We start from the raw sequence: 15,142 nt of genomic DNA, 5'->3' as shown, positions 1-15,142 counted from the left end.
GGTTGATCGTAAAATTACATCAATAATGATTCTCATTTAGACCACAATACAAAAGATTTGCAATTACAAGAATGTTGCTTCTTTGTCATACAAATTGTTTGAATGCCAAATTTTCTTACCACCTTTAATGTCGCCTAGAACATGCACAACTCAAATGGAATTTTTATTTGTATTTTTTTTTTTTTTTTTTTTACATCTTTTAGAGAGGGGAAGTAAACTGAAATAATGTAGTTGCACAAATGTGCACACCCTATTATAACTGGGAATGTGGCTGTGTTCAGAATTAACCAATCACATGCAAACTTATGTTAAAAGGGCGACAAGTCAACATGCACCTGCCCCATTTAAAGCACGTCTGATTAACCCCAAATAAAGTTCAGCAATTCTAGTAGGCTTTTCCATGGTTGATCTTTTTAGCTGAAGCTTAAAGGTTTTGTGCTTAAACTGACTGCTATTTGGAACTGTTTACAATTCATTCTACAGTACCCAGTTCCAGCTGAAGAAAAACAGTCCCAATTCTTTGCTGCCACCACCATGCATCACTGTAGGACTAGGTATGGTGTTAGTTGTTTTTATGTTTGCTCTAAACCAGCGGTGTCAAACATACGGCCCGCGGGCCGGATCAGGCCCGCAAAGGGGTTTAATCCGGCCCGTGAGATGACTTTGTCATTATTTTACACACAACTCATAGTTATGGTTTGTTTAAAAAATAATTTATTTTATTTTTTTTTAAATCATAGACCAACATAAACGTGTTAAATACGACACAAATTCAATTACAGGTAACACACATACATATGACAACGATTAACATCCTTATAACTTCATTAACTGTGTCACACAATGCATTCTGGGAACTATATATATGCAAAACAGGTCGATTTAACACGCCCGGAACTCATACAGGCCAAGTGTTGTCGTGTTTCATTTGCATTCGTGCTGTTTTTTTTAAACAATAGATTACAGTTGAGCTACGTAATTTAGGGCTGGCCCAAAAATCGCAAAAATCTGCGTATAATTTTGCTTCCTTGTGTCTGTAGACGTCTCCTCTCAACTTTTGCTTTTGATTTGTCAACTCGTGTTTGAAATTCCAGATTTAATGAATAAAAAATACTTTTAAAGCATTTACTCCCAAAAACGGATGAAATCATTCTGTTTTAAATATTTCCATAGTCCCAAAAACGTATTTATACGTTTTTTTAAAAACGATTTTTTTTAAATTTATTTTTTATTTTTTTTATTTTTCAATGCTAGAGCACAGGTGTCTCAGTCCGGTCCTCGAGGGCCTGTGTCCTGCATGTTTTCGAGGTTTTTCTACTCCAACACAACTGATTCAATGATCAGGATCATTATCAGGCGCCTGCAGAGCTTTCTGATGAGCTTAAATATGAATCATCTGTGTTGAACGTGGGAAACTTCGAAAACATGCAGGACTCAGGCCCTCGAGGACCGGATTTTGACAGCACTGTGCTAGAGCATACAGAAGGCTTTGATGCAGCTTCTGACGTGTAGAGGTCGCTTAAAGCAATAGTATTTATTTTTTTAAAAAGGCGAGCAGGTGACAGCAGAGTACAGAACTGCCTCAGAAAATTAGAATATTGTGATAAAGTCCATTATTTTTAAATTATATACCATTATTTTACCGATTCGGCCCACTTAGTAATATATTTTCCTCCATGTGGCCCCTGAGCTAATATGAGTTTGACACCCCTGCTCTAAACATACCAATTATTGTCATGTTTTGGTTCTGTTTAGGGTGGGTTTTTGCTTTGTTTTTTGTTGGGTTTTGAGTTTGTCATGTTTATGTTCTGTTTTTCTTGTCTTCCATAGTCTCGTTAAGCCTCACTGATGTCCACCTGTGTTTGCCTGCCCTTCCTCATGTGTCAACCAATCAGCATCCCCTTCCACTTGTGTCTTGCCCAGCTGTGTCTCATCGTGCTCAATTAGTGTGTGTACTTAGTTTTCGGTTTTCGCTTCAGTTCTTGTCGGTTCATTGTTCTTGTTTCCCCACGTCCATGCTCCCATAGTTAAGTCTGCTCGTGTATTGTTTTTCCCTTCGGTATTTTGTTATTCTTTGTTACCAAGCCCTGTTTGCAACTTTAGTTTTGTTTGATTAAATTTACTCCATTTTCGCACCTCTGCCTCCCTGACTTGTCCGCCTCCTGCATTTGGGTCCACCACCACACTTTTGAGTCCTGACAGAATGAACCGACCACGAAAGGACCCAGCAGGGAGCCGGTGCCGACTGGCACGACGTCGGCCAGCTCCCAGACGCCATCAGCCTGTTGACCAACCCCGTTCCCTCTGTGTAGGTTCAGCTTTCTTTTCTGGTTCTTGTGTCTCCGTGTCCTCCTCACCCGTTAAAGCATATTTACCCAGTTCACCTCCTTGTGATTCCCTTTACAGTTATTTAAGTGATTCTGATTTTGAGCTCACAGACACCGAGTTAAACTATTCTGATTTGGACACCAGTTTTTGTTCACCTAGTAGTTCCCCCAGTGCACTTCCTTATGACACAATTTTGTCACCCCACGTTTTTGTTGACCACGTTCCCGAGTTTGATTTTGATTCTGACTTAGAGGATGAATGTGAAGTGAGTGAGCACACCAAGTTTGGTTTGAGTGCGAGTGAAAGCTTTTATAGTTTTTTGTTTGCACGTTCCCTGTCAAAGTCACTTACACCCCTTCCTAGTCTTGTTTCGTCTGTTGATGCACCCCTTAACTTAGTCCCTGGTGTGTCTCGAGTTCCCCGGTCCCTTGGTCAACAGGCTGGTGTGACTACAGCCCCAGCTTCCCGCAGACAGAGGAGGAGGCAGAGGCGACCTAAGCCGCAGCCTGTGCCGCTGCCGCCGCAGCCCCTGGCCGCTTCGCCCGTGCCGCTGCCGCCGCAGCCCCTGGCCGCTTCGCCCGTGCCGCTGCCGCCGCAGCCCCTGGCCGCTTCGCCCGTGCCGCTGCCGCCGCAGCCCCTGGCCGCTTCGCCCGTGCTGCTGCCGCCGCAGCCCCTGGCCGCTTCGCCCGTGCCGCTGCCGCCGCAGCCCCTGGCCGCTTCGCCCGTGCCGCTGCCGCCGCAGCCCCTGGCCGCTTCGCCCGTGCCGCTGCCGCCGCAGCCCCTGGCCGCTTCGCCCGTGCCGCTGCCGCCGCAGCCCCTGGCCGCTTCGCCTGTGCCGCTGCCGCCGCAGCCCCTGGCCGCTTCGCCTGTGCCGCTGCCGCCGCAGCCCCTGGCCGCTTCGCCTGTGCCGCTGCCGCCGCAGCCCCTGGCCGCTTCGCCTGTGCCGCTGCCGCCGCAGCCCCTGGCCGCTTCGCCTGTGCCGCTGCCGCCGCAGCCCCTGGCCGCTTTGCCTGTGCCGCTGCCGCCGCAGCCCCTGGCCGCTTCGCCTGGGCCGCCACCTCCTGTTCCTCGTCAGGCGGCGCATGGAATGCGGCCGCCACCTTCTGTTCCTCGTCAGGCGGCGCACGGAATGTGGCCGCCGCCCCCTGTTCCTCGTCAGGCGGCGCATGGATTGCGGCCGCCACCTCCTGTTCCTCGTCCGGCGGCGCATGGATTGCGGCCGCCGCCTCCTGTTCCTCGTCCGGCGGCGCATGGATTGCGGCCGCCGCCTCCTGTTCCTCGTCCGGCGGCGCATGGATTGCGGCCGCCGCCTCCTGTTCCTCGTCAGGCGGCGCATGGATTGCGGCCGCCGCCTCCTGTTCCTCGTCCGGCGGCGCATGGATTGCGGCCGCCGCCTCCTGTTCCTCGTCCGGCGGCGCATGGATTGCGGCCGCCGCCTCCTGTTCCTCGTCCGGCGGCGCATGGATTGCGGCCGCCGCCTCCTGCTCCTCGACCGGCGGCGCCTGGCCAGCGGCCGCCGCCTCCTGCACCAGTTCCGGCGGCGCCCGGCCAGCGGCCGCCTTCTCCTGCACCAGTTCCGGCGGCGCCCGGCCAGCGGCCGCCTTCGCCTGCACCAGTTCCGGCGGCGCCCGGCCAGCGGCCGCCTTCGCCTGCAACAGTTCCGGCGGCGCCCGGCCAGCGGCCGCCATCGCCTGCACCAGTTCCGGCGGCGCCCGGCCAGCGGCCGCCATCGCCTGCATCAGTTCCGGCGGCGCCCGGCCAGCGGCCGCCTCCGCCAGCGTCAACCCTGGCGGCGCACGACTTGAGGCCGTCGCCTCCAGCTCCTCGTCTGGCGGCGACCATCCCGCCGCCACCTCTGCTACTCGTTGGGCGTCAGGGACGCCCTCCTGACCGGCCCCGCCGGGCCCTCCTCGTCGGGCGTCGAGGACGCCCTCCTGACCGGCCCCGCCGGGCCCTCCTCGTCGGGCGTCGGGGACGCCCTCCTGACCGGCCCCGCCGGGCCCTCCTCGTCGGGCGTCGGGGACGCCCTCCTGACCGGCCCCGCCGGGCCCTCCTCGTCGGGCGTCGGGGACGCCCTCCTGACCGGCCCCGCCGGGCACTCCTGGCCTGGCGTCCGGGACGCCCACCGGACCGGCCCCGCCGGGCACTCCCCGTCTGGCGTCCGGGACGCCCACTGGACCGGCCCCGCCGGGCACTCCCCGTCTGGCGTCCGGGACGCCCACCTGACTGGCCCCTCTGGGCACTCCTCATCTGGCGTCCGGGACGCCCACCTGACTGGCCCCTCTGGGCACTCCTCATCTGGCGTCCGGGACGCCCACCTGACTGGCCCTCTGGGCACTCCTCATCTGGCGTCCGGGACGCACTCCTGACTGGTCCTCTGGGCACTCCTCGTCTGGCCACCTCTAGGCTTTTGGCATTTTGTTTGGTTTTTTTTTGGACTGCCCTTGATAGTGGGCCATGCACCCTCCCGCCTGTTTTGTTTTTGGACCTTATGGGACATCTGGGAGCTGTCCCTTGAAGGGGGGGTACTGTCATGTTTTGGTTCTGTTTAGGGTGGTTTTTTGCTTTGTTTTTTGTTGGGTTTTGAGTTTGTCATGTTTATGTTCTGTTTTTCTTGTCTTCCATAGTCTCGTTAAGCCTCACTGATGTCCACCTGTGTTTGCCTGCCCTTCCTCATGTGTCAACCAATCAGCATCCCCTTCCACTTGTGTCTTGCCCAGCTGTGTCTCATCGTGCTCAATTAGTGTGTGTACTTAGTTTTCGGTTTTCGCTTCAGTTCTTGTCGGTTCATTGTTCTTGTTTCCCCACGTCCATGCTCCCATAGTTAAGTCTGCTCGTGTATTGTTTTTCCCTTCGGTATTTTGTTGTTCTTTGTTACCAAGCCCTGTTTGCAACTTTAGTTTTGTTTGATTAAATTTACTCCATTTTCGCACCTCTGCCTCCCTGACTTGTCCGCCTCCTGCATTTGGGTCCACCACCACACTTTTGAGTCCTGACAATTATGGCCATAGAGTTCCACATTGGATTCATCACACAAGACATTTTCTCACAGGGATTTGTGCAAACTCGTCTTTCTGCAAAACGTTACCAGAGGTTTGCGGACATGCACGCATGGATCACTCCTTTTTATGCACAGAGAGCTCTCCTGTGAGATATGAGTGTACCACCTAAGAAGGGAATGAGAAGTTTTGAGATTGGATAAGAATGGAATCAGCTGTGTTTACGCCCACAATCAATGACATAAACTGACCTTTTTTTTTTTTTTTTTTTCAGATGTGCTGTCTTGCACACATCTGCGAAATTACCAACACCTAATCTAATCAGACTGAGTAGATTTAGGACATTCCTCACGCTGGGCTTGCGCATGCCATGAAAACAAGATCCCCGAATATCCCCACAATCCCCATTTATATGAGGGTGTACAACTTCTGCATTACACTCATCACAGTTGTTTATCTCAGTTCTTTATTTGTACTTTATTTTAGTTGTGTTGCACAGGTTATAGATCACATTAATGGTGAAATAAGTTGATTTAAATGGTGATTTAGCTATCTTATTTTTGTTATATCACAAAAACTTGTCATTTGAACAAGGATGTGTCCTTCTACTTACCCACCACAGGCTGGATCTTGGAGTCCGTGTAGCCACCCAATAGCAGGGCCACCCTCTCGTCAGCACCCTGAGTCTTGGAAGGCGAGAGACTGTACAACATCGCCTTGAAACCCACTGCAACAGCCGAACTGTTCTGGAGCTACAAGCAATGGAAGGCTTGTCATGTCAACAAACACAAAACCTTAAAGGTGCATGTCGCAATTTGGAGTATTATAGTAATCATATATTTCACCCACACATGCTTTAAAAAATTATAATGGACAGGAGACATTACTGTGGCACAATGGCTGTTGCCCCTATTTTCCTGTAGAGTCAAATAATGATGACCGTTTTCGTGACCAAAACTAAAAGGTTTCTCCTTCAGCTTGACGTCAAGCGCGTGCATGCGCTCTCTCTTGCTCTTCAGTAGTGCTGGGAAAGGCGGAAGTGTTTGGAATATACCGTGGGGAAAGACACAAAAGCGGATGTTAAAGTGTGTCAAAATTAGTGCTGTCAAACGATTAAAATTTTTAATCTGATTAATCACACTTTTAAAGTTTTATTAATCACGATTAATCAGCTAAATTACTTGCGTATTTGCGCAATATAAAATAAATACAAAATACCGTAATATTTTGACAATGCATTTTATTATCTGAATGTCATTTGCAAACATTAATTAAATGCATGTACTCAATTGCATGCATGCGTGTATTGCTCAAAACGTAACAGCATCATAACAATTGGGTGCAATTCAGCAATTAATTAAACGCAAATTACTTTTGTTTTATCTAAAGACCCGTCGGGGTGTTTTTGAAAGCGAAATTTACCACCGAGCACACCAACTGGAGCCACCCCGCTCATTTTGGAACAACAGGCGTAGGAAATGCCGTGCATTGACCTAATCACTGACCTGCGCAGCCTTCAATGTAACATACGCGGTTACGTTCAAGGCTCAAGTGCGGTCCCAAAAAAATAGTGCGATTAATCTGCGTTAATATGTGATTAATTTAACTTTTTGCTGTGATTAATTAATCTATTAACGCTTTAACTTTGACAGCCCTAGTCAAAATATAATAAACTAAGACTGCAGTGCGGCCCAACTGTCTCCCGGTGGTTCCTTTTTGTTCGACCATCAAAATCAGTGTGAAAAAAAGGGCAAAACTGAAGTCGCACAAGTGTCGCGGAAGGACGTGGATCAATACTGGAGCAGTGTTAATATTGTAGTATGTGGAAATACCTAAAAGGATGAAACGGGACCTACAGCTTGCTTTCGTCTTGCTAAAAAGGTAAGACCTTTCCTCGAAAATGCGATAGTGTCTATTTATGATGAGCAATGCACAATAAAACTACCACTAACTAAGGTCTCGGCACTTTAGGCACGTGCCCATTGCTGGCTTCCATTCCGCTTTTTGCCAGAGGGGTCGCAAATCTGCAAAAACTCCGTCTTGCATTTGGGGCCTTTAATATATGGCATTTGAAGATCTTTCTAGCCGGTGCAATAAAAACACTGGCGGTAACTAACATATCTTAAATAAATATTTGGTCCTGGTAAGACCATTATCAGGAGAGTGAGTATAACCTAGTCCTCAATCCTACAAGTTACAATCTGTTTATATATAACTTGAGTTTTGAAAGTTTGTGAGTGTTTTAGAAAAAAAATAAACATAATAATTATTAGACAGAGATGTTACATTTTTCACCAATGTTAAGTGAAACAAATTATCTTCATATTTTATTTGGCTGTCGTTTGTTTGTGCTGATGAAATAATACTTTCATTTCCTACCTTCAAGACCTGTGAGGTGCTCTCCTTTTCCAGCACATAACCAAAGTCCAAGAGACCTCCAGGATGGGAGGAGGTGATGGCAGGAACCACTCCCTCCCCGCGCAGAGTCACAGCCAAGGTCATCTTCTGACAACGCACTTCCAAAGTCTCACAATACTGTTTAGAGAGACCTGATTAGATTTTACTCCATACTACACGTCATTCCATAGAACAAAAACTGCATGACCCATGTGTCATAAATAATCCAGCAATGAGAAGTTGTAATTTGAATATTGCACCTTATTTTCCAACGTAGGACAGAAGGCCAGCACCAGTGTGTGTTGCTCTCCAGGTCTTATGCCTCTGAGAGCGTTAAGAAGTGAAAAGGGTCCATATATATCCAGCAATGATGACCTTAGCTTAAAAACCAAAACACAGAACAGTGGTGACATAGTTGCCTGAACATATATATTTAGTCGATATTTAATCGATTTATACACAATATTTGATAGTGGAAAAAATACCTCTAAAGATTCCTCTGAAATGTTCTTGACAGAAAATCTTTTAATCACTCTCTCTCCTAAAAGAGTCCAAAAAGCATGTTTGTAATGATGCACTCAAATTGTGTACTCACTGTACAGGACAGTACTGTACTCACCTACTGCTACTTGCTGGAAATCCAAGGCATAATTTCTGATATTGCTGGATACCACCACTAGAGGAGGCTGTATAGCTGGACATTGCAGCTTCAAGTAAACAATATTGAGAGGACTGTGGACATAATGATGTGAGATTAACCCTGTACATCTCAAATGTCTTTCCTAAATGTCATTTACATTTACGGCAGTTTAATCTTTACTTAATCTCATTGAATTGTGAGGCAGACATATAAAAAACATGGATTAAAATCAGAATAATAAAAATGCTCAAGGGCTTCTCTCAATCAGTGGTTTTCAACCTTTTTTCAGTGATGTACCCACATAATCCTAACACCAATTAAACATAACCACTATGTATAACCCTTATAGGGATTGGTATTGTTTCTTTTCTGACCGTAGAAAGAACTAACACGTCATTCAACTGAATCAAATTCATTATTTATCCATCGTCTGCACTGCACTGCTTTCACTATTGTCTTCAAAGATCGAGTAGCTTTACTTAATTTTAGTGCCCGGCAACAGTATGGGATTTAATTTTACCTCCACGTTGGCTGGGCCTGCCTGTCTTCTTGGGGAGGGTCACCGTCTGACACAAAGCAGGGAATGGTGTACTCACTGTAGCGTGAGGTGAAGGAGTGCAGCAAAGAAGCCCTCGCTTCCTCAAACCTCTCACTTCTAGGAATAAAATCCAGCACAAATTTGGAGAAAAAAAAAAGATTCAAAGATGATGAGCCACTGTGTTGGCAGTCAAACATGAATATTTTTCCTATAATAAATTTTCATTATTTTTCATGTACAATTAGTACCTTTCAAAACACATTTTGCAACTTAATGTCAACCGAAAATGACATCGCAAGGGCTCAGGTAACCAATCACAGCTCAGCTTGTGAATGTCACATGACCAAACCTAGAAAACAGCTGAGCTGTGATTGGTTACCTGAGCCCTTGTGATGTCATTTTCAGTCGACAGCAAGTTGCAAAAATGTGCTTTTAAAGGTACTAATTGTACATGGAAAAATAATGAAAGTATCAAATTAAATATAGACAAAATATTAACTTTTTATTGCTATAATTGGTTAAATAAGTGAAGTATCCCTTTAATAAATAAAACTTTGGAGATCAATTCAGTGTTGTTGGATCTTTGACTTATGTCCGTAGTGTTAATTGACTCTAGCCTATACTTACCAAACATATAACATACTTCAGATGTTTAAGAGGCATCTTTTAAAAACAATTTATTCAACATGCAGTGTTTACTCTTACCCTGCATCTATGTTGTCAGGCAGTGGTGTCTGTATTGGCGCTGCAGTTTTGGAGGAAAAGTCGGAAATTTTACTGCTCTTGGACAATTTCTTCCCTTTGCTGGGCTCCGCCCCCCTTTTAGCCTTTCGAAACATAAGTAATTTAAGTAAGTACCATCATTGACATGAAAGTGAACAAAACAAGTCTGAGTTTCAGAATAAAATATTGCACCTCCTCTTCTAATAGTTTTTTACTGTCTTCCTCATTGGTCTTCTTGGCTTTAAGAAGGAGACGCATGGCCTCTTCCTTGATATCCCGGTCTTCCAGTTTGGGATTAAATGTGACCAGGACCAAACACCTCTGGAGTGCGTAAGCAAGGATGAAGACAAACACTGGTTAATTTAATTATTACAACAACAACTACTACTACCCTACTAATAAGAATAATAAAATATTACCCCTCTCCCTGCTATAAAGGAATTGCTGATAGTGTTGAGTCAGTAGTTTTAGGCTACATTCACAAATGATCTTTTCTAAATAGGAATATGAACGACTCATAATTGAAATGTCCTACAACTTTACTGAGTGACAATACGATATTTAAAATGAACCAAAATCAACTAATAGTAAAATATTACAAAACTAATATCCATATACTGTACTTGCATATTTTTTCCCTATTTTTATTTATTTTGGCAAAAAATATAGACAGACAACATTCACACCTATGGACAATTTAGACACTGCCTTGCAAACAAAAGGAGAACATGCAGACTCCATAGAAAGTCTTGAGCTGAGATTTGAAACCCCAACCTCAGAACTGTAAGGTGTGCTACCACTCTTCCAACATGCTGTCTGCATTTTGAAAATGATATCCCCTCTCCCACATTTCCAGTAGAGGGCGGCCTAACACTTTTGCAGAGACATGGCCAATGAGCCAATAACAGAATTAGGGTTGCACAGTACTAACTTGAGCATGAAATGGAAGCTCAGTTAGCGATTTGAATGATTTATAATATATTTTATTTGTTTTATAAATTTTATTTGATTATCTAGACGTTGTATTAAAAAAATAATAGATGGTACAATAACATAAATGAATGTAAAGTATTCAAGTGACCTTGAGTACACCCAAATGATTTCCCTACAAAATCAACTCAAAATACAGCATTCTTTACTGTTAATGCGACTGACTTTGAGGTCTGATATAAAAATTCAAAACACTTTCAGGAGGATCTTGAATTGCTTTGAATTCGTTAGAAATGGCAAAAATGTTAGATGCAAAAATCAAACGTATAAACAGTCTCAGTAATAACATGCCACTGCATGAACATTTTTGAACTCCCTGTTAAATGTCAGCCTGAACTTGAAGATATGCTTCTCCTCTTACCTTCCCAGGTAGCAGGCGTCCTGCAGCAGGAGTGATTCTGATGCTGGAGTCTTGAGGTGGGGTGAAGGAAAACAGCCTAGCCCCAACAGATGGGCGTTGTTTGGACTGGTTTCGGGCGGTTTGGTTATAGGTGAGGTAAAGGAGAGCAGTGGAGTGGTCGCCAACGGCCGTGTGCCCAAACTGCACCAGGGAATGGGACAGTGCCAACGTTGGGCAGACACCCATGGCACGGCAAGCCAGGGGAAAAACTCTGAAGAGAAATACAAATGCATATAATATAAACTTCCTTTCAGTAACAATATAGATGGCTAAAAGTCCACCTGTTAATTCCTGATTTGCAGCTGAGACTGAAACGGTACTCTTTTGCTTTGTTAGCGCTGAAAATGATATCGATCTCCAGTGTTTCTTGCGGGAGAAGAGTGCCGAAGCCATCATTAGGTTGGACATCAACAAACTGGTGTGTGAGCAGAAAATCCAGTACATAATTGCTTGCATTTTACAATAAGCAAAGGGAATATCACATTATATGCAGTTGTATCTGTATTCACAACTCCTGAACCAAACGTCTGTAATATGTTTCCCAACGCTTGTTGAGCCACGGCGCATATTTTACATTAGAAACATCTTACAGCACACTACCCAACAAAAATGTCAAAAAAGGCGGAATTATGCAGAGGAGCAATGTAATAATTTTCAGATCACTCAAGTAAATTTTCCACAGCATATTATCATTCTCATGGCATGCATGCCATATAGCAAACTGGTCCCAACCAGTGTACTATTATTCACTTCTCTCACCTCTGGAAGGCCAACAAAACCAAACTCTTGAGGTAACAGTGACATATTGGTCAGGTGGACACTGCTTTTGACTGATTGGTAAATCGAACAATAGCCAAAGTCCACCTCGCTCTGGCCAAACTTCAAGTCAGATGAAGTCACAATTGCTTGGACTGTGTAAATGACAGGTTGCATCTGAAAACATCAATATTTAGTGTTTAGGGCTTTGAACATTTTTAAAATCCATCTGAAATCAGCAACACACAGCACAAGTATTGTAAACCTTTACAAGCTTGATATTTTTTTAATTTAATCAGACATATCGTATTTCCCCATACTCTACTGTATACGCCCCCCCCCCCCTTTATTTGCAATACTAGGCCACTATTATTGATAAAGTGTTAATCATTTATTATATTATACAGTCTCTGTCACTCTCAAGGCTAGATATCTGCTATTAATATTATTTCTCAGTTGTACCAATTCTCTGATCCCACTCTGGCATTCACAAATTTCCCCCTCGGATCATTTGGTAATCAGGAGAGGTTTCTTCTTTTGCTCGGTGTTGCATACAGGAACACTTTCTATTTACATTCCAACATAAACTTGAACTTGGCCAAGACTACATGTGCTCTGCAAATACACAGAAAATCTGTCAGTGTTACATTTCCAGTGTTCGATGAAATCTGGTGTAAACAGTGTTATTCTGACACTGTTGGGATAAAAAACTACTCTGTCAAAGTAAATTTCCACAAGTGTTGGAGAGGAAGCTAAGTGTCACCGAATCAGCACGACCCTGAGTGTTAAATTAACCACACCATCATTTCCAGTGAAAGACAAACTTTCCAAATTTCCAGCACGCTGTCGGCATTTCAATAGCGATACATCCACTTGTTGTTGTTGGGGCAGCGTGGCCAAGTGGTAGAATGGTCGTCTCCCTACCCTGAGAGAGTGGGTTTAATCCCAGGCCAGTATAAGTATGTCAAAATATCCTTGAGCAACATACTGAACCCCCAAGTTGATCCTGATGTCGTGTCATCAGTAATCAAAAGCTCTTTGAGGACCTTGTAAGGAGGAAAAACGTTATATAAATGAAGCACCTTTTACCAGAGTGAAGTGTTAGTTGAGTTAAATTTTTAAGATTGACACTAGTGTCGAGTACTTTCAACACTACTCAGTGATTACCAGTGCAGATTTTTAACACTATACAGTGTTGCAGTAACACTGGTTAAGTGTAAATTTTTTTTAAAAAAATAACGCTTTGAAAAGTGTCAGATTTACACTCATTGGTATGTACACATAGAGACAATTTTCTAGTGTTAGATTTAACACTACTCAGTGTTAATCTAACACAAGCAATTTTGCTGTGTAGAGCTTGCTCTGATAACAAGACCTGGGAGACGCCCACTTGAGGTGTTGCATTTGTTCATTCAAGTGGACGTTGTGTATTTAAAGACCCAGTGTGTAATTCTTGGCGCCATCTAGTGGTCAAAGAATAGCATTAGAAGCACGAAGGAGCACGCACACTACGGTAGCTCAGAGACCCCATTTCACAAGCCTACCACCAATTCTTATTTTGCGCGAGCCAACGAGCATCTCGGCGAGTGACGGCGGTAGCCGTTGTGAAGCCCGGCGAGCGATGCCGAAAAACCGAGCAAGTCGGAATTAGCCGGAGCAGCTAATAAGAGTGGCTAGCGAGAGTTAGTCGGAACCATAGGCTGGAGTCGCTAACAAGAGCGGCTAGCTGGAGGAGCTAGTTTAAAAAAATAAATAAATAAATAAAAGCTAGTAAATGCTTCCGAGAGAGAGAGAGAGAGAGAGAGAGAGAGAGAGAGAGAGAGAGAGAGGGGAAGTGACAAGTGACCGGTCCGAATCATGGGACTTAGTGACGACCACCTGCAGGCCCCAGTTGTGGAAGAAGGTAAGCTGTGGTCGACCCATTGGGTCCAACACTCAATGCAAGCATCACCTGGGCTAACTATATTTGCAAAGTTGTCCTTTGGGCATCTGTAGAAGGAAGATGGCGGCAAATGCATACTATGCATTGACATAAACAGTTGTTTGTTTGTTTGTTTTTTAAATGAATTATTAGTAGGCACGGTAGACGAGTGGTTCGCACGTCCGCCTCCCAGTTCTGAGGACTCCGGTTCGAGTCCAGGCTCCGGCCTTCCTAGGTGGAGTTTTCATGTTCTCCCAGTGCCCGCGTGGGTCTTCTCCAGGTACTCTGGGTCTCCTCCCACATTCCAAAGACATGCATGGCAGGTTAATTGGGCGCTCCAAATTGTCCCTAGGTGTGCTTGTGCGTATGGATGGTTGTTCGTCTCTGTGTGCCCTGCGATTGGCTGGCAACCAGTCCAGGGTGTCCCCTGTCTACTGCCTGGAGCCAGCTGAGATAGGCGCCAGCAACCCCCGCGACCCTTGTGAGGAATAAGCGGTCAAGAAAATGGATGGGTGGATGGATGGATGAATTATTAGTTCACCACTAGATGGCGCTAGGGATCACAGAAAGCCACTTTTAGTGGACGAAAAACAGTGCAGTAATGCGAATCATTAAGTCAAGTTGTCACTATCGTGTCTCAAAAGCCTTGGCATATAAATCCTATTTTACCAATCCCCATTATTCTGCAAAAATCACATATCAAATGCTGCAGGCTATATTGGTTCTTGACCTTACAGCACTGTATGTGCATTTGCTTATGTGCGCATGCTTTAATGCCAGGAGCACAGGGCTTGTAGGCAACACATTTGGTGCTCCACAGGAACATCCTGGCCCCATGTGTTTGGCTCCTTGTCAGGGCTTTGCCTCCCTTGTCCGGGCAAGGACAGGCAAGAGGGGAAGGTGACCATTTGGAAAGGAGAATGGACACATTTAGATTTATTAAATAACAAAAACAAAAAACAAAAACAACAACAAAAAACAACAACAACTGGCATCAGTGCTATAAAAATGTTTAAGCAGCTTCACTATATTTTATTCTAGGCTTCAGTTGAGAGACATTTTCCTTTAGACAATGCAGCACAACCTTTATGCTTGGCTTGTTAACACCCATGGAGCAACTGGGCCTTGAGGGTATGAGATAATTTTAGCTAATGAGCTAAATAGGTTACAACCTCCAGTGGCTCAGCTTCTGTTCGTGATAAGCATGGAAACAAATGTTTCCAGGATCACATGGAGAATTAAAACAGACTGTGCATAATATTGTACAAATGTAATAAATAAATAAATAAATAAATAAATAAATAAAGTAAATAATACAAACCTGCCCTGCAACTTGCACCGTCATTGGAACCTCCAGGACACTAGTAGCACTGTCAAAATACTTGTCAGCATCTTCGGCTAAGGTGTTCCTGGGAGATGGGAGTAAATATACTGTTCATATTTAAAAAAA

General features: G+C 45.0%; 1 protein-coding gene across 7 annotated transcripts in view; it reads right to left on the bottom strand.

The window, feature by feature from the left end:
* cfap74 (cilia and flagella associated protein 74) overlaps positions 1-15,142 on the bottom strand; it is a 70,172-nt gene that overhangs the window by 29,099 nt on the left and 25,931 nt on the right. For 6 of the 7 annotated variants that reach the window (XR_013282545.1, XR_013282544.1, XM_077514899.1 and 3 more), the window contains 12 exons: positions 15,014-15,101; positions 11,775-11,948; positions 11,297-11,430; positions 10,977-11,226; positions 9,818-9,946; positions 9,608-9,729; positions 8,885-9,019; positions 8,344-8,456; positions 8,210-8,265; positions 7,985-8,104; positions 7,707-7,862; positions 5,941-6,079 (listed from right to left, as the gene is read on the bottom strand). Coding sequence is in view for 5 of the 7 variants with exons in the window: in XM_077514899.1 (XP_077371025.1) it covers positions 5,941-6,079; positions 7,707-7,862; positions 7,985-8,104; positions 8,210-8,265; positions 8,344-8,456; positions 8,885-9,019; positions 9,608-9,729; positions 9,818-9,946; positions 10,977-11,226; positions 11,297-11,430; positions 11,775-11,948; positions 15,014-15,101 (1,616 nt within the window). In the remaining 2 variants the exon portion in view is untranslated. The remainder of the gene's footprint in view (positions 1-5,940; positions 6,080-7,706; positions 7,863-7,984; positions 8,105-8,209; positions 8,266-8,343; positions 8,457-8,884; positions 9,020-9,607; positions 9,730-9,817; positions 9,947-10,976; positions 11,227-11,296; positions 11,431-11,774; positions 11,949-15,013; positions 15,102-15,142) is intronic. The other variant, XM_077514902.1, reaches the window with a different exon arrangement.

Source organism: Festucalex cinctus, chromosome 2, assembly GCF_051991245.1.
Source record: "Festucalex cinctus isolate MCC-2025b chromosome 2, RoL_Fcin_1.0, whole genome shotgun sequence".
In the NCBI taxonomy this organism is placed as follows: domain Eukaryota; kingdom Metazoa; phylum Chordata; class Actinopteri; order Syngnathiformes; family Syngnathidae; genus Festucalex; species Festucalex cinctus.
This window is presented reverse-complemented; position numbering and strand designations above follow the sequence as displayed.